This window comes from Schistocerca piceifrons, chromosome 5, assembly GCF_021461385.2.
Source record: "Schistocerca piceifrons isolate TAMUIC-IGC-003096 chromosome 5, iqSchPice1.1, whole genome shotgun sequence".
In the NCBI taxonomy this organism is placed as follows: domain Eukaryota; kingdom Metazoa; phylum Arthropoda; class Insecta; order Orthoptera; family Acrididae; genus Schistocerca; species Schistocerca piceifrons.
This window is the reverse complement of record NC_060142.1, coordinates 171111772-171138777: the sequence shown is the minus strand read 5'-3', so window position 1 is coordinate 171138777 and position 27006 is coordinate 171111772. Positions and strand designations below refer to the sequence as shown.

General features: G+C 44.5%; 1 protein-coding gene across 1 annotated transcript in view; it reads left to right on the top strand.

Moving 5' to 3' along the window:
- Positions 1 to 2815: 2815 nt before the first annotated feature.
- Positions 2816 to 27006, top strand: part of LOC124798460 (venom dipeptidyl peptidase 4-like) — a 539163-nt gene continuing 514972 nt past the window's right edge. Inside the window, exon 1 of the mRNA XM_047261885.1 lies at positions 2816 to 2931. Within this exon, the coding sequence (XP_047117841.1) occupies positions 2845 to 2931 (87 nt within the window). The 5' untranslated portion in view covers positions 2816 to 2844. The remainder of the gene's footprint in view (positions 2932 to 27006) is intronic.

The window sequence follows — 27006 nt, the reverse complement described above, 5'->3', positions numbered from 1 at the left end:
AATGCCTTTTTTGCCATAGCGAGTCTTCTTTTGATGTCCTCCTTGCTCCGTCCGTCATTAGTTATTTTACTGCCTAGGTAGCAGAATTTCTTAACTTCATTGACTTCGTCACCATCAATCCTGCTGTTAAGTTTCTCGCTGTTCTCATTTCCACTACTTCTCATTACCTTCGTCTTTCTCCGATTTACTCTCAAACCATACTGTGTACTCATTAGACTGTTCATTCCGTTCAGCAGATCATTTAATTCTTCTTCACTTTCACTCAGGATAGCAATGTCATCAGCGAATCGTATCACTGATATCCTTTCACCCTGTATTTTAATTCCACTCCTGAACCTTTCTTTTATTTCCATCATTGCTTCCTCGATGTACAGATTGAAGAGTAGGGGCTAAAGGCTACAGCCTTGTCTTACACCCTTCTTAATACGAGCACTTCGTTCTTGACCGTCCACTCTTATTATTCCCTCTTGATTGTTGTACATGTTGTATATGACCCGTCTCTCCCTATTGCTTACCCCTACTTTTTTCAGAATCTCGAACAGCTTGCACCATTTTATATTGTCGAACGCTTTTTCCGGGTCTACAAATCCTATGAAAGTGTCTTGATTTTTCTTTAGCCTTGCTTCCATTATTAGCCGTAACGTCAGAATTGCCTCTCTTGTCCCTTTACTTTTCCTAAAGCCAAACTGATCGTCACCTAGCGCATTCTCAATTTTCTTTTCCTGTCTTCTGTATATTATTTTTGTAAGCAGCTTCGATGCATGAGCTGTTAAGCTGATTGTGCGATAATTCTCGCACTTGTCAGCTCTTGCCGTCTTCGGAATTGTGTGGATGATGCTTTTCCGAAAGTCAGATGGTATATCGAGAGACTCATATATTCTACACACCAACGTGAATAGTCGTTTTGTTGCCACTTCCCCCAATGGTTTTAGAAATTCTGATGGAATGTTATATATCCCTTCTGCCTTATTTGACCGTAAGTCCTCCAAAGCTCTTTTAAATTCCGATTCTAATGCTGGATCCCCTACGTCTTCTAAATCGACTCGTGTTTCTTCTTCTATCACATCAGACAAATCTTCACCCTCATAGAGGCTTTCAATGTATTCTTTCTGTGGTGTCACCGCCAGACACCACCTTTGCTAGGTGGTAGCTTAAATCGGCCGCGGTCCATTTAGTACATGTCGGACCCGCGTGTCGCCACTGTGTGATCGCAGACCGAGCGCCACCACAAGGTAGGTCTCGAGATACGGGCTAGCTCTCGCCCCAGTTGTACGACGACTTTGCTAGCGACTACACTGACGAAGCTTTTCTCTCATTTGCCGAGAGACAGTAGAATAGCCTTCAGCTAAGTCCATGGCTACGACCTAGCAAGGCGCCATTAGCCTTACATAGTTTGATAGTTGTCGTATGAAATGTCTCATCAAGAACGTTGTAAACCAAAGGACTATATAAAAGTTAAGTATTCCCAAAGCAACGTACTTTTCTTGCTACCATTCACTACTTATCCTGTTCCAGAATTCACGCCCGTCTGCGTTAGATAGCGTGCATTTCGGCCTCCTCTATCTACAAGGTGTTGGCACATTTGCCAACACATCACTTTCCACCTAACTGCTCTCTCCTCTGCATTTAACAGCGGAATTCCCGTTGCACTCTTAATGTTACCACCGTTGCTTTTAATGTCACCAAAGGTTGTTTTGACTTTCCTGTACGCTGAAAAAATGGTTCAAATGGCTCTGAGCACTATGGGACTTAACTACTGTGGTCATCAGTCCCCTAGATCTTAGAACTACTTAAACCTAACTAACCTAAGGACATCACACACATCCATGCCCGAGGCAGGATTCGAACCTGCGACCGTAGCAGTCGCGCAGTTCCGGACTGCGCGCCTAGAACCGCTAGACCACCGCGGCCGGCCTGTACGCTGAGTCTGTCCTTCCGACAATCATATCTTTGTCGATGTCTTCACATTTTTCCTGCAGCCATTTCGTCTTAGCTTCCCTGCACTTCCTATTTATTTCATTCCTCAGCGACTTGTATTTCTGTTTTCCTGATTTTCCCGGAACATGTTTGTACTTCCTCCTTTCATCAATCAACTGAAGTATTTCTTCTGTTACCCATGGTTTCTTCGCAGCTACCTTCTTTGTACCTATGTTTTCCTTCCCAACTTTTGTGATGGCCCTTTTTAGAGATGTCCATTCCTCTTCAACTGTACTGCCTACTGCGCTATTCCTTATTGCTGTATCTATAGCGTTAGAGAACTTCAAACGTATCTCGTCATTCCTTAGTACTTCCGTAACCCCGAGCAAAATGTGGGACAAAGGCGCAAGCGATAGCCATAGCGAAATGTAGAATCGTTACAGCAAGGCGAGTCTTCTGTTGGGTATGTAAATGGTCACTAGTCCGAGGGCTATCACAGCACTTAGCTCTACCTTCGTATCACCAGCGGAACCTGAGGTATGAGCACAGGGAGATCCTGTCTTTGTGGGCGACGTTTTGGAACATATTAGGTACACAAGCCGTCGCATGCATACGGATAATGTGGACCGGAACGCGCCAAGTACTGATGAAGGAGGAGGAGCAGAGGAGTAGGCAGTGGCTGCGTTCCGCCGCTGCCGGCCTGCTCGCGTTGGCGTGTCGCGCGGCCAGGAGCGGCGGCAGCAACAGGAGAGCGCGGCCACTTTCACCGCCGCGGAGTGGCGAGGCGACGGTGGCTGCCGATCCGCTCGCTGGAGGCGCGCCGGTCGCCAGGTGGGAGCGGCTGCCGTCCGGCCAGGCCCGGCCAGTGTCGCGCCAGACGCCGACGCGAGAGGACGTGTGTGTGCTGTGGTCCGCGGAACACGAGCCATGGTCAACGAGAACCGCGCCGCCTCGCAGGGGACGCGCGCCAACCGCGGCTCCGCCGACGCCATCGAGATGGGCAACAGCTTCCAGGTGAGCCCGCCTCGCGGATATAAAGCGCGAAGAATGGTTACCGGTAACTCTCTGTAAAGCCCAAATTTCTGCAACGTTACCGTTGTGGTAATACTGTGAAGTGCGTGGCAGAGGGTACTTTCCATTGTACCACATCTACACCCACAGTTCGCAAGGCAGCTGACGGTGTGTGGCGGAGGGTACTGGCAGTGGCGGACTAGGCTCGGGGCGGCAAAACTGAATGCAGCCTCCGATTTGGTTACAATTTGATGTCAATGTAATAACGTTTTTGTGAAAAATTATTAATATGTAGATAACTGCTGACAAAAAATTCAAGTATTTATGATGTGTGTACTCTACGCTCTAGTACAGTGGTTCCCAACAGGTGGGGGTCCGCGAGCTATGCCAGAGGGGTCCGCAAGATGCTATTACAATAAGAAATATATTAAATATATTTCATATGATAACAGCTTTTTTGTTTTTACCCCTCAATATTTTTTCACTAATGAATATGTCAATGTTTTTTCTAAGTACCAAAAATAGAAAACGTATGAAAAGACTCTTAATTTGGCTTTTTTAGGTACTTAATACTGTGATATGACAAGGTACCAATCATGCTCGATGAGAGGGTCTTCGAGAAAATTTTGTTGGGAAGCCCTGCTCTAGTAACTCAAATATAATACTTGAAGATACAGGTGCGAAAATTACAAAACAAATCAGTATTTATCGCAACAACCATCAGTTTGAAAAGAAATAATAAATATCAGAGTAAGAAAATGACCTTGTACAGTTATAAGACCAGCTACTTTCGTAACCTTGGTACCAGACGTAATTATTACTGATATTATAGTACATGTTTTCGTGCCTTTATTTTACTGAAATTCACAATAACGTCGTTGACATCTATATTTCTTCAAACTTATCTCTCGACTAATAAAAATGACAGAATGGCTAGTCGTTATTGATTCATAGTAGAGCGAAGACAACTTTTTATTGGTTTTAGTTTAGGAAACCTGCAGCATGATGCGACTGAGACACAAGTGGTCAAGAAGTATTGGACTGTAGGTGGTATACATGGGAATGATTAACTAAATTCTTATTTAGCCCTCCGTTGCCCGCGTGGATGACACTCGTCATCCACATAACTTTCCCACTCAATTTTGTCTGACAGTGCTGGACTGAATTCGTTGTCTTTCAGTTACGAAAGATACATTGTTTATGAAATTATTATAGTCTGGAGGACACTTGTTATCCGCGCGAGCTCTGCTGTCACAATCTGAAACAAAGTAAGTCTGTATTACATTATTGCTTTCCAAGATTCAATCGTTCTTTCATGTGCGTAAATTTAGAGGTATTGAAACTGATTGCAGTTACCTTCCGTGTCACCTAGTATTCTCTTTATTTTTAAATTGTGGAAGAAATGTCAAAGGCAAAAAACGTGGGACAGAGTTTAGTAGAGATCCTAATGTATGGTTGCAATGGTTCAATGAGCTGAGTGATGAAGATGCTCACAGTGATAGCGCTGACTCAGAGACTGAGGATTGTGTTCATGAATGCGGCCATGATTCAGGAACAGAACAAAAAGTGTCAGAAAATGATGAATATGAATCACAGGAAGAAGTAACTCAAGAGGGCGCATTTTGTTAGGGAAAGATGGAATAACTAAACGAAGGAAAAATAAATATCCTACCAGTGTTAGAAGCAGATCTTGTAATTTTATTACACATTTGCCTGGACCAAAAAATCAAGCTCGTATAAAAAACACAGAAATAGAAATCCTGAATTTGTTCTTGGATGAAAACATAATAAGCACTATCGCAACATGCACTAATATATACATGAATGAAGTTCGTGGTAACTTCTCTAGGGAATAGGACGCTAAAGAAACAGATCCGACAGAGATCAGAGCTTTCATTGGTTTGTTATATCTATGTGGATCTTTGAGATGTTGGAGGAAGAGTGTATCCAAATTGTGGGATAACTCAAAGGGAAATGGACTTGAATCATGTTATTTATGCATATAGAGACTGGTATCAGTACCATGTACAGCGTTTTCAGGCACTATCAGGTACCTAACTTATTGTTATGTTAAGTGCTTTTCCATGTCACCCCCATTTCCTTTGATTGACAGGAAATGGGAGTGACATGGAAAAGCACTTAACAGAACAACAGATTAAGTTCCTGTCAATCAAAGGAGAACAATAAGTACCTGTCAATCAAAGGAGAACAATAGATTTGCCCCTGAGTGCATACCTGCCCCTGATGTAGGCAACCTGCACTAACAAAATGTGCCAGAACATAGCTTGTCCCCCTACTCACATTTACACTGAGGTGAAGATTGACACGTTATTGAAGGAATCATTCGCAGAAGTGTCCCCATGCAGGTAAACCAGCTGCTGATAGTGCCTGAAAACGCTGTACATGGTACTGATACCAGTCTCTATAAAGTGGTAAACATTACTTGCCATAGGTAATTCTCTTACGCTGACATGAGAATTGTCATCAACTGCGCAGAGAAGTTGCTCCTCCAGTTGGGGAGTCCTCGTCTTTCTAGGCCTTCCCAGGGGCGAGCAGTAGACTAAGATGTCCCATGCCTCCAAAGCGGAGTATCATTTGCTTCAAATGCCCTCCTGCCGGGGCACTGGAGTTCGGGAAATCTCTCCCAATACAAACGCTGAGCGCCCCAGCCATTACCATTGGCCAGTCCGTTCCGTACAGCAAATGAGCATCTGCCAACTGAGCACTCACAAACACTGCCCGAACTCTTACGGGATTCGGCAGTAAAGCCGCGTGTAATGAGTATAAGGTCAGGGGCACTACGAATATAGTGCAGGACAATAAGTTGCGAATGTGGGTCCCACAGGGGCGTGCCAGAGACAAGTCCCTGCAGTCGCACTATCCTCTGTGTCCTCGGTGGCTCAGACGGATAGAGTGTCTGCCACATAAGCAGGAGATCCCGGGTTCAAGTCCCGGTCGGCACACACATTTTCACGTAGTCAGATATGTTGGAACTCAGCCTCAATTGCGCCGGTACGGTAGCTCAGCGTGATCGGTCAGAGAGCTGGTTGGCCTCTGTAAAAAAAAAAAAAAAAATAAATAAATAAATAAAAAACTGAGTGAAAGAATCAACAACCAACTTGAACGGATGTCATGTGACGTCCGCAACGACCAAACATAACGAACAAAATGCCAAAAAAAAAAGGATGGATAGAGCGTCTGCCATGTAAGCAGGACACTCCGGGTTAAAAAAAAAAATGGCTCTAAGCACTATGGGACTTAACATCTCAGGTCATCAGTCCCCTAGAACTTAGAACTACTTAAACCTAACTAACCTAAGGACATCACACACATCCATCCCCGAGGCAGGATTCGAACCTGCGACCGTAGCGGTCGCGCGGTTCCAGACTGAAGGGCCTAGAACCGCTCGGCCACCAACGGCCGGCCATCCCGACTTCGAGTCCCGGTCGGGGCACACATTTTCAACTGTCCCCGTTGACTTATATCATCGACTATATGCAGCTAGGGGTGTTCATTTCATTGGAACTCAGCATTTGACCACTTTGCTCTTTACAGGAAACCAAGGCGTGAGGTACATTGAACAGCTGATGCTACCTGCGGGATGCCAGAAGAACTATGAAATAAGTGAGTCCCACGTCGACATCACTTTCGTTCACGTATGGCAATAAACACTGACGATGAACCTAAGAATTAAAACTTACTCTACACTCTCACCAAACATTTACATTTCATGTTTAAAAAATAGTGTCACGTAATGCTCATACGAACTGTTTCGGGTGTTTCCCATGATTAATGTCATTGTGAATAGACGTAGAAAATGAGCTCTAACATGAAAATGAAGCGTTTCCAGGTCTATGTCCACGTAACACATTTTATTCTTTTATGTGTGAGAAAAGTTTCCTGAACTACATCCTTCTGCTATGTACCGATTTTTCTTGGCGCGACAGGGAACGTCGGCTCTCGTTGTTTTGTAAGGAACTCGTCTAGATTCTTCTTGTAGCGTTCGCTGAGGAAACCTGTCGCGCTCGTGGTGTCTAAACATATATCTGACCAATCGAGCTGCTACTGTTTCGCGTATTCTTTATCTATTCCATTAGTCTACCTTGTTAAGTGCAAGACCGACCAAAAATACTAAAGAATTAGTCGAATGAAGTTTTCACAAAAGGCGTGTATCGGGAGTGCATGTACACTTAGGATTACCGCAATAAATGTACTTTCTAGCATTAGCCGTAGATACAGACAGTGAGTCTTAATTGTTTAATGTTTATGACTGATTCTAGTGACTGATCACCGCTTGTGTAGTTAAACTCCTATCAAGACAATTTACATCCAGTGCGTTACGTTTATTGCTATGGGAGTCAGACGCCTGCCCTTGGACCAAGTACTTATAATCTGCAAGTGCTCCTGTGTTTCATGTCGATTTTCGAAGAACGTTATTTCGCTACGCACTCAGCAGCGTCACCTATGAACAGCAGTAGAAAACTGCAGTTGTATCCTGGTTTATCTGTATAATATTGTAATATGTAGTGGCGCAAGAAACTTTTCGGCAGTTTCTCTCAGCAGTAAATGACGTATTGGAGCCTCTCCGAATAGCTCTCTAAATAAACATCCTGTTGTGTGAAATATAAGAAAATCCTGCTGCGCCAGTTTAACATTATATTGTTTCTAACGTGACGAAAGTTGATACAACATTAGGCCCCAGATTCTGATGACTTGAAAACCAGCTTATTTGCCGACTACAAGAGAGAAAAGTTTATACCGAGTCAAACTTCTGTCCATCTGGAGCTTTTTACAGGCATAACATACATTAACAGTCAACAAGAATTGTGTGACTGGTCAGGGTCGAACGGTGAGCCTTTAGTTTATTGGTGTGGCGCTTCTGTCCCTTACCTTCTGGCCATGGACAACTTCAAAATTGCATTAGGCCTTGTGTAAACGTAAGCGAGCATCCCCTTGAGCCGGAAACTTGGTTTTCTTCATGTTTAATGTGTTTCAGAAGGATGATTTGTTCACCATTACGGTTCAGATATTCAAATAATAATAATAAATACAGTATGTTACGTATAACTAATATTTTATGTTTGTGACAAATATGAAATACCTTGAAAGTTGGGTGAAAAATATTAATTTGATCTGTGTCTGAATATAGGCTTTACATTTCAATGCAGATAGTTTCTTACGTTATCAGCTGGATAACAAGGATTGTGAAAAGTGAGCAACTCGTCACTTGGTAACACGTAAAGATTTCATAATATATATTTGTGACTTTTTATTTTCGCTGGAGGGAGGGGAGTGGATGTCCTTGCTGAAACGGGTGTTTGGGAAAATGTTTCCTGTATCCTTAGGGGAGATAGCACCGATCGAAAGTAGAAAAAATGCTCTATTTATGTCTCTGGGAGCATACGCTTGTTGAGATTTTGCTTTGTTCAGAATGGTCAGGGCTCAGCAGCGTTGACGTTCATACCTGTTGACGTTAACTGTTCATTAGTCTTTCTTGTTTCAATATTAATCGCTAGACCCCTTATTTTGAGCCTGTTGTTCCGCCGCCTCCTACATCCGGAATGGGAAAGCAATGTTTATCAGTCCTATGTCTGCCGCATAATGATAGGCATTCAGAATTTTAAGAAGTCAGACACAGAGAACCACAAGTTGTGATTATGGGCCTTCTATTGTTTCTAGTACACGTAAATGAGCTTCCACATGAATTCGGAAGATTTTTTACTTTTTGCAGATTGTACAAAAACGGGAATAAAAAATGGTACTGTCCTCTTACCGAAAAGGCAGCTAATCAAATACTGGAAAACATCAACAGATTTTCATCGCACGTAGATAACTGCTGAATTTTGACACAATACATACATTTCATACTTCTCATAGTGCTCCACGATCTATAAAAATAGGTTTCTCAAACAATGAAACCCAATGTCGAAAGTTTTAAGTTTTTGCCGCTGCAGATAGATCAAGACATTAACTGCAAAACCGACTCCTTAGAGTTAAGCGCCTTGGTTCAGCCCTGTTTACAATACGTATGATTACTGCTATAGGCGATTTAAAAATGAAGAAACTAGATTAATTTGCCTATTTCCATTCACTAATGGGTTATGAAATTATTTTCTGAAGAAATTCAAGTTGCAAAGACAGTGATCTCAGAATACAGAAGCATGTTCTGAGAATTATTTTCTGGAAAAAATTCAAGTTACAGTAGTCTCAGAATACAGAAGCGTGTTCTTAGAATTACGTCTGGTGTTAATCCAATAACATACTGCCGTTATCTCTACAGAAAAAACTTGGTGTTTTGACAACTGCGTCACAAAATAGCCTACAAAATGAAAAGTCCAGGATGGAATAACAACAGTATTAATGAAAGGACAGAATACTACTCACTGCATAGAGGAGAGGCCGAAGCGCCGACAGGCACAATGGAAAGAGTTGGGACACAGTGCTCAGACGCTGCAGGTGTGTGTGTGTGTGTGCGTGTGTGTGCGCGCGCGCGCGCGAGCCATTTTATGACAACAATATTATGAGAAGGATACACTGCTACTCCCCACAAAGAGCAGTCGAGTCGCCGATAGGCGCAATGAAAAGATTATTAAACATTTACTCTTCCGGTCAAAAGCCCTTATTTGTAAATAGGAAGTCGGATTTGATCATAATTCTTCTTTGTTAAGGATGCAACTTCTACCTAGTTTAGAAATCCATCTTCTGTTCAGTTTGGAAGAGCACAGAGAAAAGAAGACACGGAATGATAAACATAAACTAAGAAAACAAGCGGAGAGAGAATTCAAGTGTCGTCAGCTGAGAGGCCGTTAGAAGCGGAGTGTCAAGATAACCGGATGAGGAAACGCTCTTGGCCTTCAATGGAGCCTTCAGCCTGGCGACAGCCGAAATTCCAGATAAGAAAACGTTGGAGACTCTAAATTAAAACTAGTGATTTTCTGGTACACTTAAATAGCATCAACCCAAAGATTAAATTTACTATGGAGAAGGAGAAGAATGGACAACTTAACTTCTTGGATGTATCAGTTATCAAACGGGCGGATGGGACCTTAGGCCATAAGGTCTACAGGAAAGGTACACATACCGATCGCTACCTCCATAAGAACTCAAACCACCACCCTAGGCAAAAGAGGGGGGTCATAAAAACACTAGTGGATAGGGCCAATAATATTTGTGAACCAGGCTACTTACAAGAAGAACTAAATCATTTACGAATGGCCTTTGCGAAAAATGGTTATACAAAAAACGAGATTAATCGAGCACTTCACCCAAATAGAAAAATGCCTAAAAATAGGAGACAGCAACGACCATCAGCTGGAAAAGTATTTCTTCCGTTCATCCATAATATCACGGATCGCATTGGAAAAGTACTAGCCAAGTTTCAGGTAGAGACCATTTTTAGACCTACTAAGAAAATTAGTGAATGCCTAAGATCAACAAAAGATGCTCGTCACCCCCTAGCCACCCCAGGGGTATATAAAATTCCGTGTAGTTGCGGCAGGGTTTACATAGGAACTACCAAAAGAAGCATCAATACACGGTTGACGGAGCACAAAAGAAACTGTCGCTTGGGACATATCGACAAATCGGCAGTAGCGGAACATGTTTTTAAGGATGGAGATCACGACATAAAATTTGATGAAACAAGCGTGCTAGCGAGGACGTCGCACTATTATACACGTATGTATAGAGAGGCAATTGAAATCCACAAACATCAATACAATTTTAATCGTAAAGAAGAAGGATTAAAATTGGATAAGATATGGCGGTCGACGTTGCATCAATCACGTGACAATCGATTGCCTGCAATCGAGAGAACAGACGATAGCCAGAGATAGCTGCACATCGACGCCATGTGACGTGTGGTGGCGCCCCCTACGATCTCTATATAAGCGGCGGCCCCAGCTCCTAGCAGCCAGTCGTCGACTCACCTCGGAAGATGTTCTCCGTAGTTGAGAACGAAACGTCAGGGAGAAGAAGTTCTACAGATCGACCACGGCAACTTAGCCCGGAAGAGTTTACTGATAAAGACGCCGGCCGTGAAAGCCTACATGGAATGATAGTGATGGAAAATTCAGCTCTGCTCCTACCGAATTCGAGTCAGCGACTTAAACCTTGCGACACGTCCCAGAGTCTCAAAGAGAGAAACGTGCGCCGAGGCAAGACTGGTTAATTCACTGGTAAGATACCAGAAGCCAAATGCAGAGAAAAAAAATTTTTTTTTTAAATCCAGAACCATCACTCAGAACCTTTTTCTCACGATCTGCGGGATTTTAATCATTCTCCGGAAGCCTGAAGCAACTGAAAATCCTGTAAAATTGAGGTAATTTTTTTCCGCCTTCTGACTATTTGATATGGCCTACCACTGATTCCTGTCCTGTGTCAGCCTGTTCATCTCAGAGTAGGACGACGTCAACAATTATTTGTTGGTTATATTCCTCTCTCTGTCTTCCTCTACAGTTTCCATCCTCTACAGTTTTTTCAAGTGCCATGAAAGTTATTGCTTGATGTCGTAACGCGTGTTATATCGTCCTGTCCCTTCCTGTCAGTGTTTTCCACTTGTTTCTCTCCTCGTAGATTTTGCGGGAACTCCTCATTTGAAATCTACATCTACATTCATACTCCCCAAGCGACCATACGGTCCGTGGCGGAAGGTACCCTGTACTACTATTATGTTATGTTATGTTAACTGGGGACCTAGAAACGACAGAGAGGCTCCGTCCAAGCCGCAGCCGCAGTGGTCCACAACCCCACGACGACTGTTGCAGTCCACTTCACCCCTCCGCCGCCCCACACCGAACCCAGGGTTATTGTGCGGTTCGGCCCCCGTGGACGGCCCCCCTCCCCCCCCCCCCTCCGCCAGGGAACGTCTCACACCAGACGACTGTAACCCCTATGTTTGCGTGGTAGAGTAATGATGGTGTACGCGTACGTGGAGAACTTGTTTGCGCAGCAATCGCCGATATAGTGTAGCTGAGGCGGAATAAGGGGAACCAGCCCGCATTCGCCGAGGCAGATGGAAAACCGCCTAAAAACCATCCACAGACTGGCCAGCTTACCGGACCTCGATACAAGTCTGCCGGGCGGATTCGCGTCGGGGACCAGGCGCTTCTTCCCGCTCCGGAAAACGGTGCGTTGGACCGCTCGGCTAACCGGGCAGGTCTGTACCACTATTAGTAGTTTCCCTTTTTGTTCCACTCACAAATAGAGCGAGGAGAAAAAGACTGTCTATTTGCCTCCGTATGAACCCTAATTTCTCTTATCTTTGCGGTCCTTGCGCGAAATGTATGCTGACGGAAATAGATTTGTTCTGCAGTTAGCTTCAACTGGCGATTCTTTAAATTTTCTCTTTACTGTTCCTCGAAAAGAACGTCGCCTTCACTCCAGGGATTCCCATTTGAATTTCCGAAGCATCTCCGTAAAACCTGCGTGTTGTCTGAACCTACTGATAACAAATGAAGCAGCCCGCTTCTGAGCTGCTTCGATGTATTCCTTTAAGCCGACATGATGCGGATCCCAGATACTCGAGCAGTACTCAACAATAGGTCGCACTAGTCTCCTATATGCGTTCTCCTTTACAGATGGACTATACTTTCCTAAAACTCTCCCAATAAACCGAAGTCGACAATTCACCTTCCCCACTTACAATCCTTACATGCTCGTTCATATCGCTTCGCAACATTACGCCCATATATTGAAACGACGTGACTATGTCCAGCAGCATACTACTAATGCTGAACTCGAATATTACGGGTTTGTTAGTCCTACTCATCGCCATTAACTTACATTTTTCTACATTTAGAGCTAGCTCTCATTCATAACACGAGCTAGAAATTTTATCTAAATCGTCTTGTATCCTCCTCTAGTCACTCAACGATGACACCTTTCCTTACACCATAGCAAAAAAAAAAAAAAAAAAAAAAAAAGGCTCTGAGCACTATGGGACTCAACTGCTGAGGTCATTAGTCCCCTAGAACTTAGAACTAGTTAAACCTAACTAACCTAAGGACATCACAAACATCCATGCCCGAGGCAGGATTCGAACCTGCGACCGTAGCGGTCTTGCGGTTCCAGACTGCAGCGCCTTTAACCGCACGGCCACTTCGGCCGGCACACCACAGCATCTTCAGTAGAATTGGACCTACTAGATTTCCGCCCGCCCTGAACGCCAGATCATATATGTACATTAAAAATAATAGCGGTCCTGTCACACTTCCCTGGGGCACTCTTGACGATATTCTTCTCTCCGAACACTCGCCGTTGAGAACAACGTATTGGTTTCTATTACTTAAGAAGTCTTCGAGACAAATATCTGGGAACCTACTGCGTATGCTCGTACCTTCGTTAACACTCTGCAGTGGGGCACCGTATCAAATACTTTTCTTATTAGTGAACCTTAATTCAATATCCCTCTGTAGCATTATACCTCAAACGCTTTCTTCCTCAATTAAGTAGAGTTATTCTGACCAGCAGTATCCTGTTTGCCTGGCGATTACTTTATGATACTTGAATAAAGAAGCAGCCGCATCAGACAAAACACAGTAGAGCTGTAGGTACCTAACCGATAGAAGCAGCAGAACCAGCAGAAAACTTAGAGACTTTACTATGCGGACTTACACTTCTTGGCTGTCAAGTCTGTCTGGTTGGCCAAATTTTCTGCAAGCTTTCACTGACTCTCTTTTTTGATAACGAGAGAAAAGTCATGTCGACTTGTGTCGCTAAACCATGTAATCGTGAAGTTTACAAACCGAATTGGTGACATTGTGTTGGCACTATAAGTAGTGTAGGAGAGAAAAGTAGCTAAACCTGAGTGAATGTGCATGTTCATATTACGGACTTTCTCAACATTTCGCAACCTCGTGAAGCTGTCACATTTCCGTCCCAGCTGTCGTCCTTGGGACCTCTCTCAACCGCAAACTCGTTAGTTTGTTTTCTGCTACGATCAAATAAGAATAAACGTGCCGTGTCTGTAGTTGCCGTCAGCTGTTCCAGAAAAGTTGTGAATATAACCAAATGCAAGGAAACCATCGAACTTAACTGGCCAACGAACCCATAGGCATAGACGGCCCAGCGATACCATTTAACAGTAAAAGTCAATGCTGATTCGTTACAGTTCGTAGCGGTATCCCGTCTGATTTTGTAACGTGAGTCAAAACATTCCTGAGTGAATGGCACCGTTGTTCATCTCAATATCGCAGTGCTGACTAGGTGCACCGGTGCAACACACGATATATACTCTCATACTCTTAATCACTCGAATACGCCATTAGTAGTCAGTAAAACCCTCTCGGTTTTCAAAGCTGTATCACTTCAGTTAAAATTAACGAGTTTTCGACAGCTGTCAACGTTCTCGCCTTCGTGTGTGAAAACCTCTGCCGCTCTTGTATGTGGCGTAATTTCCTGCCCCCACGAAACAACGAAGACGAGATTGTTTCTTCTCGAACGATACTGTTTCGCCAGATGGTGCAATGGCTGGAATAGCTACCTCAAACTACGTATAATGATAACTGTTGTGGTTGGCAGGAGAGCCAACACCGGGTAACTAGAGGAAGCCGAAAGGCACGCGTTTTAGCTCACGCAGGCTGGCGTGAGGTCTGGAACAGGACAAGGAAATTAGAATTTAGAAAAAACGGACGTAGCTGGTGGAATACTTAACTTTAATCCACAAATGGTGAACGTCGCGCTTGACGTTACATGATTCACAGTATCAATAGTAACTGGTACTGGCGCCTTGCTAGGTCGTAGCAAATGACGTAGCTGAAGGCTATGCTAGCTATCGTCTCGGCAAATGAGAGCGTATTTTGTCAGTGAACCATCGCTAGCAAAGTCGGTTGTACAACTGGGGCGACTGCTAGGAAGTCTCTCTAGACCTGCCGTGTGGCGGCGCTCGGTCTGCAATCACTGATAGTGGCGACACGCGGGTCCGACGTATACTAACGGACCGCGGCCGATTGAAAGGCTACCACCTAGCAAGTGTGGTGTCTGGCGGTGACACCACAATAACTTAAGCGAAAACCAGTTACATTCACAAACGATTTGATTTGTTTTTTAACAACACATTCTGCCAGACCAAAGATCAAAATGTCCATAGTACAATCCCCGTTTCGTTTCAGGAATTTTTTTCGCCACTTGATAACACTTTCACCATCTTTCTAATGAAAGTCCTAATTCTATTCCACGGTGAGTCCAATTCTACCGCTAGGTCACGCTCTGCTCCCTGCTTGGAGCAGTGTTCACAGTTCAGACGCAGGTAATAGTGGTTCGTGTGTAGCACGGCGGAGTGGTATTACGACCAACTTCTGCGTGGGTAACTGCTCATCTTGATAATTTTTCACTGTCATTTTAGAACAGAAGCAGTGTCCGGAAATTACAGTTACGGGATTTAGAGGGGTCACTGACTTCGAATAATCACTGTGTAGTAACCGCGTACTACGACTGAGGTATTGTTCTTATATTTTAAAGACTAGAGACGGTCCTTAAAGAAGGCCTTGAAGAGCCGACGGTTGTTGTCGGACGAGGATGAGCAGCAGGAGTTAATGACTTCCTTCACGCAGCAGGACACAGTGTTTTACTAAACGGGCATCTTCAGCCTGGTGTGTTGATGGGACGATTGACCCAATGCTCACGGCCATTTTGGCTGATTGGCATACGGTTTCTGGACTGTACCGCCTTCGAACGAAAACTTTTTGATCGCTCCTTACATCACGAGCTTATTAACAGTGCATAACAATAACACACACACACACACACACACACACACACACACACACACACACACACACACACTTTTTACGGATTCAGTTATTTGGCAGCACGTGTTCAGTACGAGTTTCCAAAATGCGTGGTACTTGAGATGACAATGGTTTCCGCACGAGCCTCGCTAAGTAGGGTATTCACTGTGCAGAAGCGAGACTAAAGGCCTGGCCACACGCTACCATTTGTCTGTCGAAAAGTGCCTGCGCTAACACAGATCTTCTCGGTTTCCGTGCTTCCTCACGGTTAAGGCTTCGCGTCTACTGCCTGCTCACTACCTTGTCGCCCCAGCCTACGATTTCCATCTTCATGGCACGTAAACTGACGAATTAAGCCAACATTAAGTAATTATAATTACAGTGTGTCTACTCTTTCTAGCCGGCCGAAGTGGCCGTGCGGTTAAAGGCGCTGCAGTCTGGAACCGCAAGACCGCTACGGTCGCAGGTTCGAATCCTGCCTCGGGCATGGATGTTTGTGATGTCCGTAGGTTAGTTAGGTTTAACTAGTTCTAAGTTCTAGGGGACTAATGACCTCAGCAGTTGAGTCCCATAGTGCTCAGAGCCATTTGAACCATTTTTTACTCTTTCTAAATCTTCATAATAGAGGAAATGTTAATATAGTCAATAGTTGCAATACCTCTTTTGAAAAACGTGAATTGGCCTGCGACACAAGGTACACTATGTGATCAAAAGTATCCGGACACCCCTAAAAACATACGTTTTTCATATTACGTGCATTGTGCTGCCACCTACTGCCAGGCACTCCACATCAGTGACCTCAGTAGTCATTAGACATCGTCAGAGATCAGAATACAGCGCTCCACGGAACTCACGGACTATTAACGTGGTCAGGTGATTGGGTGTCACTTGTGTCATACGTCTGGATTTTACCACCTTCGAACGGAAACTTTTTGAGATTTCCACTCTCCTAAACATTGCTAGGTTCACTGTTTCCGATGTGACAGTGAATTGGAAACATGAAAGGAGACGTACAGCACAAAAGCGTACGGGCCGACCTTGTCTGTTGGCTGACAGAGACCTCCGACAGTTGAAGAGGGTCGTTGTGTGTAATAGGCAGACATCTATCCAGACCATCACACACGAATTACAAACTGCATCAGGATCCACTGCAAGTATTATGGCAGTTAGGCGGGAGGTGAGAAAACTTAGATTTCATGGCCGAGTGGCTGCTCATAAGCCATACATCACGCCGGTAAATGCCAAACGACGCCTCTCTTGGTGTACGGAGCGTAAACTTTTGACGATTGAACAGTGGAAAAACGTTGTGTGGAGTGACGAATCAAGGTACACAATGAGGCGATCTGATAGCAGAGTGTGGGTATGGCGAATGCCAGGTGAACGTGATCTGCCAGCGTGTGTAGTACAAAAAGTAAAATTCGGAGGTGGTGGTGTTACGGTGTGGTCGTGTTTCTCATGGAGGGGACTTGCATCCCTTGTTGTTTTCCGTGGCGCTATCACAGCACAGGCCTACGTTGGTGTTTTAAGCACCTTCTTGCTTTCCTCCGTTGAAGAGCAATCCGGGGATGGCCATTGTATCTTTCGACTCGATCGAGCGCCTATTCATAATGCACGGTCTGTGGCGGATTCGTTACACGACAATAACATCCCTGTAATGGGCTGGCCTGCGTAGAGTCCTGGCCTCAATCCTACAGAACACTTTTGACATGTTTTGGAACGCCAACTTCGTGCCAGGCCTCACCAACCTACATCGATACCTCTCCTGAGCGCAGCACTCCGTGAAGAATGGGCTGCCATTCCCCAAGAAACCTTCCAGCACCTGATTGAACGTATGCCTGCGAGAGTCATCAAGGCTAAGTGTGGGCCAACAGCATATAGAATTCCAGCATTATCGACGGAGGGCGCCACGAACTTGCAAGTCATTTTCAGCCAGGTGTTCGGATACTTTTGATCACATAGTGTACGTTATACCGTCTCAGTACTGTGACTACTACAGCATTCTATCACACTATATTACCTTACAGATAAAAGATTTCTTGGGTCGACGATAGTGACGTGGGCACACTACACATTTCAAGCTGTTCATCTGCATAAACAGAAACTGACACTTTCAGATACACTAGGCTTTCATGTCTTTGCCTGGGGCACACTGTTCCAGAATTAAATAAAAAATAATTCCCAAGTTCCGTTGCGACAAAAGCTTTCAGAAGATTTTACTTGTTATTCACAGTTCGCGTGGTATTTGGCTGAAAAGAACTGAGTCATCTGTGGGTCAGAAAGACTAATAGTCTGCTCTGTCTTTAGGCGAGAAAATGAAAGGTACACTGCCTGACAAAAAACGACGGATCCAGTAGGAAAGGAGGAAATGAAAAGAAACTTCACAGGCTTAAGGGTGATTACACAATCGAGTCTTTTCAAATGACTTAGCAGTATGAGCCCACTTTTCAGTATGATGTTGCACCCGCTCTGGCCCGGAGGCATGCATTGATTCGGTTTGAAACAGGACCATAAAGCCATTGTATTCGCTCCTGGGGAAAGTTGGCCCACAACTGTTGTAGCTAGTCTTTGACATCCTTGAGTCTGGCACTGAAATTTAGTTAACGTCCGAGCTGGTCCCACACATCTTCCATCGGAGACAGACCTGCGGATCTTGCTGGCCACAGGAGTATCTCAGCATCAAGCAGACCATAAAGACACCACCTTATGTGGACGAACATTGTCCTTTTAAAAAATGGCACTGTAATACTATACGTAACGCATGAGGGCGCAGGATAACCGTGAGGTATACCATTGTGCCATCAGAGTTCCCTCAGTACCACCACCAGCCGTGACCTAAAGTCATACTCGATGGCTCCCCACACCAGGAGTATCACCTCTGTGCCTCGCCAAATTGTTAGAAGAATGGGACCTCTCCCATGGCCGTCGCTATACTCGTCGATGATGGCCGTTCGGTGTAGTTCAGAATCACCATTCATCGTTGAACACTGTGCGACGCCATTCATCGGCAGTTCATGTTTCTTAGTTGCAACATCACTCCAAACGCAGCCGTTTGTAATGTGGTGTTAACAGCAGCCTGCACATGGTACATTAATTCCCTAGTCTAGTTAGCTGCTAGTCCCCGACCAAAGCTGCGGGATGACGCAGAATGTTGCTGGGAGTCCATCACTTGTTTTCGGATGGCAGGCACAGACGTGAACAGGTTATTACGCGCCTGGTGCACAATACGGTGAACCTTCCTTATCGTTGTCAGACGGGATCAACCCGAACCTTGACAACGAGTATGCCTGTTCTGACGCTCCCATGCAGTCCAACATCGGGTCATCGTCACATACGAATGCCCCACAAATTTCGATATTGCACGATTCAACTAGTCGACCAAACCGAGACCTACGAAGAGATCCCTTTCAAAATCTTTCAGGTGTTGATAAAGCTGTCTCTCAGGAGTACGCGGCTCCTCCATATCCTTCAACATCTGATGCTGTTAACGTCCCTAATACGCCCTTTCAGGCCTGGTAAGAAACAACACCAAACACCAACTACACTAATGCGCACTGGTGACCTGCCTACCTGTCATTAGGAAATGTAACTCTAATCAGTTACATACCTGCCGATGTTATATAACAGTATAAAGTACATTGACATCTGACTATATCTTCTGGGCACTTCACTTTTTTTTCTGCATTGCCTTTCCTTCTGTGGCCACTAAATCATCCCTGAGACCTAATATCCAGTCCACTATAACCAATCCAGTCCCTTTCTTTCCCAGTGAAGGCTCGAACCCATGTTTTAGCTACGTGACGTCTATGACCTGCATTCTGTCTCTAGGCCCTTCCCAAAGCTCATCCTCGATTCTGTCTAATCCCACTCCCCTTCAATCATATATGCACCCAAATACCACACACACAAAACGTTATCAGGAGTCCACAGGAAAATCGTCAAAAATGGTTCAAATCGCTCTAAGCCCTATGGAACTTAACTTCTGGGGTCATCAGTGCCCTAGACTTAGAACTACTTAATCCTAACTAATCTAAGGACATCACACACATCCATGCCCGAGGCAGGATTCGAACCTGCGACCGTAGCAGCCGCGTGGTTCGAACATCATCCTTTCAGATTTGGAGAGTAACGAGGGTAGGGATAATCATTTGGCTGGAACTGAACATAACAAGAAGATCATGTTTGTTAAGCGGTCGGCATGTGCGACCAGGACGCCCTTACAATGGAAGCTTTAACGAGTCTTGGGAGAATCCCGATGCAGCAGTGGAACACAAGTAGTTTTTTTAATAATTATGAGCAAGTACGGTGAGGACCTACGAACAATGAGAGATTAGCAGGAGCTAGCGACTGGGTTCTGCGGTATGGCGTGTACAGGCGCTCGCAGATCAGCCACGCTGGCCCACAGGTAGCTGAACACAAAGTAATGGCTAACGGCAGACATAGCACACGCTTTAACAACCCCAAACGAGGCCAGAAAAACTGACACGGCAAATGTAAGAGCACTAAGTCAAAAAGCTGCGTGCAGTACATAGTGTAAAAAAATTAGCAGCTGCAATCATACACATATTTACAATCAAATCATTCATGACTTCATGATACGCAATAAACCTTATGACCTGTAATGGCATTGCACAGTAGCCATCAACGCGACAAACAACGAATATTACATTATAATTAAATGTTTCCCTGAGACATTTAAATCTCTTTTTGTTATTTACGATAATGATCGAAGCAGATTAAATGAATTAAAATTTGTGCTGCGGCCCGGACTCGAACCCGGGGCTTCTTGCTTGCTAGGCAGAAATGATCTATAAGATCACCAATGGTACAAGGACGCCCCTTTATGTCCAATGCTGGGGTGACATCGAAGAGCCCTGGCAGTAGTTATTTATTTAGCGTATGGCTAATACAGACATATCATGAAATTGTACATATTGACACACAAGAAACTTAAGTTTGTCTTTACAACTGAATATCCAGTCCTTCAATCCAGCGCACTGCATCTGGAGTTGCTAGCAGGAAGTCCTCTTTGGCGCCGTGATAGGCTCGAATCCTGCATTCACTGACAATGTGGTGAACAGTCTGGTATGGAGCCCCGCAGTCACAAGCTGGATCAGGCAGCTTGTTCCACTTAAAGAGAGCATCCCTGCATCGCCCATGGCTGGTACGGATTCTGTTGAGAGTAGACCACGTCTTGCGTGGTAAGTCGAATCCACTTGGAAGTTTAGCACCTGAGAAGATGTTATGCAGGTGCACATCTGTCACTGCTTCCCACCGACCTTTCCATTCTTCAAGAGGTTTGAAATTCTTAGCAACCATGTCAGCAGCATCGCACAGAGTTGGATGACGTGATTTCAGTCTCTTGCGATTTTGAAAGTGGTAGGTCGCTATGCACAGGTAGGTTAGAATTCCTGGAGATCTTGTGGAATTCTCTCATAAGGGCAGTACATCTGCGTAGATCGGGAGGCATTATACCGGTTAACAGTGGAAGCCAATAAACTGGAGTAGATCTGATTGTGCCAGATATTATGCGCATTGTCGTATTCAGCTGGGTATCAACAAGCCTTGTATGATGACTATTCATCCAAACAGGTGCACAATACTCAGCACTTGAGTATACCAAGCCCAGAGCTGAAGTTCGCAGGGTGGTTGCTGAAGATCCCCAGGTAGTTCCGCATAGCTTATGGAGGATGTTGTTTCGAGTCCTCAGCTTTTGAGCTAAGTTAAGAAGGTGTTGTTTGAAGCATAGTGTACGATCCAGGATGACACCAAGACATTTTGGGTTCCAGTTGTGATGAAGAATTCTGCCTCTGAAACTTACCTCCAGTTTTACGTTCGCCAACTGGTTATTTAGATGGAAGCAACACACTTCTGTTTTACTCACACTGGGTTGGAGTCTCCAGATTTTGAAGTAATTGTCTAATGCAGACAGGTCATTGGCTAAAATCTCTTCTGTTGTCTTCATTTCCTGGTGTTTGACGGCTAGAGCCAGGTCATCGGCATAGCAGTATTTTCTGGACGAAGTGCCAGGTAGATCAGATAGATATAGGTTGAACAGTAAGGGTGAGAGAACTGATCCTTGAGGCAATCCGTTGTTCAGCTTCCTCTCCTTACTTATGTTGCTTCCAGTGATTACCTGGAACTTCCGATCACTTAGCATGCTGTTAATCAGTCGAGCCATTGTTCTGCAGAAATTTGTAGATAAGGCCTTCCCTCCACACAGTGTCGAAGGCGGCAGTTAGATCAACAAATGCCACAGATGTTTTCTGCTTCATTTGGTATCCTGACTCTATGAAGGATGTGAGAGACAATATTTGGTCGCAGCAGCTACGCCCTGGTCTGAAGCCTGCCTGATCAACTGGAACGTTCTCTAAGATAGCGCTACTTATTCTGTTATATATTAGCCTTTCAAAAAGCTTGTAGCAGCAGCTGAGTAGGGAAATGGGGCGATAGTTTTCTACCCTGTTGCTGGGTTTGCCAGGTTTCAGAACAGATATTTTCTTCACCTTTTTAAACTTAGATGGAAGTTGACCAGTCAGCAGGATGTCAGTGAAGAATTCTGCCAGCCATTTCTTAGCTTTTCCTCCCATATGGATCAGGAATTCTGGGTGGATACCATCGAATCCAGGTGCCTTAAGAGGTGTGAGGTCCTTCAGTCCAGAGTCAATGTCTGAAACTGTGAAGGGATGGGTATGCTCAGATGAGGGAGATGCCTTCTTTTTAAGGTCACGAAGCTGTCGTCTGATATGTCTTGTATGTTTCTTGTCAGGAGGTACTCTTGAGGTGGTAATGATGTGGGAAGCAATTTGGTCTGGTGTTACTTCGGAATTTTTTCTGCATGCTGGTGCACTTCCTCCCAGTTTTCTCAGAAGACTCCATGCTTTCCTGCTCGAGTGAGTAAAGCCCATAGTTTTGACTGTTTCTGCCCATTTCTGCCTCCGAGTCATGTCCAAGCTGGACAATAGTTCCGTAGCTATCTCTGGGTCACCACTTTGCTGGAATTATTGGTACAGTGTTTCACTTTCCTCATTCCATCCTGGAATATATTCTTTTCGGTATCCTCTTGGCATACACTTTTTAGCTGTTGCTGTTACTGCACCAATGAAGCGTTGATAGTTATTATGTGATGGAGGTATCCATCGAATGGTCTTATCCAGTTCCGTTGAAAACTTCATCCAGTCGGCTTTCTGGAAATTCCATCGAGCATGCGGAGTTGATCGTATGACAGGAACAGTGCAGCCAATTTGTATTATTACAGGTCTGTGTTGGCTGTGAGGAAAGGCATCTATCACTTTCCTTGTGGTGTTGATGGGAAAGCCAGTTTCGTTGCAGCTAACAAAGCATAAGTCAGGATTTGAATCCTTGTCCCAAGCAGCTGACCTGAAAGTGCCTTGATCTTTGGCATCAAACACTAGATGAAGATTATTCTCTTCGATCCATTCTGCAAGCATGCTCCCATTTTCATCATTTTGAGAGTACTTCCAAAGTTCATGGTGACTATTGAAGTCTCCTATGTAAATTGCAGGATGTTCTGCTGTGTGTAGGACAAAATCAGGCCATGTTGTTTTGGGTGGTTTGTAAACATTTGTAATAGTAATGCCGTGCAATTGTATGACAACTGTATGTATATCTGCCTCCACACTTACAGAAATCAGCGAAGCTTCGTTTATGTTGTTACGGACATACGTAGCAATTCCATACACCTCGTGGTAAGTTACACCAAGTGCAGAATATCCAGGAATTCGACCTCGGCTTCGGAATATTTCTTCGCTGGAAACACGAGTTTCTTGAATGGCGACGACATCGATATTGTTGTCCAGCAAAAATTTTGACAGGTAGTCACACTTTGCCCTGCTAATGCTTTCGATATTCAGTTGAAGGAGTCTGATAGTTGGTCCAATGTTTCTTGTTAATGAGCTCTGAAAAGAACTGTTTCTGCTATTTAGTTGATATGTCATTGCCAGGAGATCCTATGGATAGTCTGGCTGCCTGTAATTACTGTTGCTCAATTAGCACCACCCAGGAGGCACGTGTAGGGTATTTTAAGGTTAAACCTACGGACGTGAGCAACGCTGGCAGTGGTAACAATATGTAAGGGAAAAAAGAATTGAAGTTTGTGTTGGGGAGGGCACTCACCTTAGGTAGTTCGTGCAGCATTGTTGACCATCGTATTGCGGTTGTGTAATGGTTAGCATTTCTGCCTAGCAAACAAGAAGACCCGGGTTCGAGTCCCGGCCGCAGCACAAACTCATTTCGTAGAATATTACATTGTTGTTAAATATTCTACAATATTAAGTTTATTTATCTGAGGCTGACAAACCAGACCGTTCTCCACACTTACACAGACAGTATGAAGCAGTATGCAGCTATAAGAGAATAGATTTATTATTCGAGGATCATTGCTGATTATAATATAAAAGAGAGGCGCTAGAAACGCAAATATGTCGATGTTAATCAAATACGTAATAAAAAATTACAGGAATTGGTGTCAGCAGACACACCACGTTATAACCTGTCGATGAGACTACCTATTTTAGTTATATAATCATTTGCGTAGCAATGGTGGGTCTTTTGGATGTTTGTCCAAATGTTGAACGAAGTGTGTGACTTAGTTGGGATCTGCTCGAGCCCCATTCGCTGAAGTGTTATGACGCTGGTGGAGGAAGAGGTGCGCTTGGGAGCAGGAGGGACGGAAGAGGAGCAGTTCCAGACATCGATCGAGAAGAAGAGAAGCTAGTTTCCCTGCCATCCGAGAGTACGGCAGAGCAGTGATTTTATTTATGTAGACACACTTTGGATCGCTTATCGGATCTTGGTTATGGGCATTTAAAACTGCGGGTGAGGGATTTTATGTATCGAGTGCACGGCGCGGCTTGATCTTAATGGGAATTCTGTTGTCTTCCGCAACACTCTAGATAATTAAAGGATTGTTGACTTACTTCAACAATTAATTTTATTACGTGCAAAACCGCTTGTAGGTCCATCATTCAGTAGGAGTTTGGACCATACTGGATAAATGATATGCTCTTAACAGTTAAATTTGAGGTGTTGCCTCGTGATGACTGGGTGTTGTGTGATGTCCTTAGGTTAGTTAGGTTTAAATAGTTCTAAGTTCTAGGGGACTGATGACCATAGGTGTTAAGTCCCATAGTGCTCAGAGCCGTTTGAACCATTTGAGGTGTTGCCTAAGGTTATTGCAAATATTTTTCTGTTTATGTTCATTAATTTACAATTCGCGTAACATGTCCATCTCCAATTATTCGACCGCAGGATCGCATTTTAGTTACATATTTGGCAAATACAGCAACAGGGCGTAAAGCAGATCGTCTGCAGCTCGTGTCTAGGACATTTACGAGCGAAGCTTTATTCGGAGCCTACATTTGCCGCTCTGTCTCATGAAACGTAGAGCAGTAACGTAGCAAGACAGCACATATTACTTTATAAAGTTTATACCATCAGTTCCATTCCTATAAATGTATATTTTTACCTATTTTAATTGTTTTAAACGAAGGCTGTTGTCCGGCAACATGGTCATTGGCAACCCCTGTCCCCTATTATTTCGAGAACGTAAGAAAAGGATGAATGAAAAAAAAAATTGGTGTATTGAGCAAATATTCATATGTTGTGTTAATAATTCTATTTCTGACGATGAGTGAATTGTTTGCTTTTCCCTGCCGATCATTATTTTCTTAACTTTTCACCCTGCACAGACATGGCTGGTTTCTTTTAATACTTTCGTATTCCGCATTAAAGTCTCGATAGTGTAACAGGCACTGGATCCAGCCCACGGTACGTTTCACCCGCCAGCTCTATCAAATCTGCTGCCATCTCCGGTCCACACGCAACAACTTAGCGTGTGGACCGGCATTAAGCTGACGTGTCTACTTGTAGCATGCATTTCGCGAGAGGCAAGTTGGCTCACACTAAAATCTCAAGTGCAGCAAGTATCTGTCCCAACCACACACCTTGCCGATTGCAGCTTCACAGAGCCACGTTCCAAGGCCAAAGAACTCGTGATTGTGCAACTGCTCTCGGCGCCGCTACTGCATTAAGATCGGTTGCAATGCTGTAGAAGGAAACGCGCCCACACACACACACACACACACACACACACACACACACACACACACACACACATATGTTTAGAACAAAAACCAGAACACATTGAACGACTAGAGACAGGACGTCCATACAGGGTGTTTCAAAAATGACCGGTATATTTGAAACGGCAATAAAAACTAAACGAGCAGCGATAGAAATACACCGTTTGTTGCAATATGCTTGGGACAACAGTACATTTTCAGGCGGACAAACTTTCGAAATTACAGTAGTTACAATTTTCAACAACAGATGGCGCTGCAAGTGATGTGAAAGATATAGAAGACAACGCAGTCTGTGGGTGCGCCATTCTGTACGTCGTCTTTCTGCTGTAAACGTGTGCTGTTCACAACGTGCAAGTGTGCTGTAGACAACATGGTTTATTCCTTAGAACAGAGGATTTTTTTGGTGTTGGAATTCCACCGCCTATAACACAGTGTTGTTGCAACAAGACGAAGTTTTCAACGGAGGTTTAATGTAACCAAAGGACCGGAAAGCGATACAATAAAGGATCTGTTTGAAAAATTTCAACGGACTGGGAACGTGACGGATGAACGTGCTGGAAAGGTAGGGCGACCGCGTACGGCAACCACAGAGGGCAACGCGCAGCTAGTGCAGCAGGGGATCCAACAGCGGCCTCGGGTTTCCGTTCGCCGTGTTGCAGCTGCGGTCCAAATGACGCCAACGTCCACGTATCGTCTCATGCGCCAGAGTTTACACCTCTATCCATACAAAATTCAAACGCGGCAACCCCTCAGCGCCGCTACCATTGCTGCACGAGAGACATTCGCTAACGATATAGTGCACAGGATTGATGACGGCGATATGCATGTGGGCAGCATTTGGTTTACTGACGAAGCTTATTTTTACCTGGACGGCTTCGTCAATAAACAGAACTGGCGCATATGGGGAACCGAGAAGCCCCATGTTGCAGTCCCATCGTCCCTGCATCCTCAGAAAGTACTGGTCTGGGCCGCCATTTCTTCCAAAGGAATTATTGGCCCATTTTTCAGATCCGAAACGATTACTGCATCACGCTATCTGGACATTCTTCGTGAATTTGTGGCGGTACAAACTGCCTTAGACGACACTGCGAACACCTCGTGGTTTATGCAAGATGGTGCCCGGCCACATCGCACGGCCGACGTCTTTAATTTCCTGAATGAACATTTCGATGATCGTGTGATTGCTTTGGGCTATCCGAAACATACAGGAGGCGGCGTGGATTGGCCTCCCTATTCGCCAGACATGAACC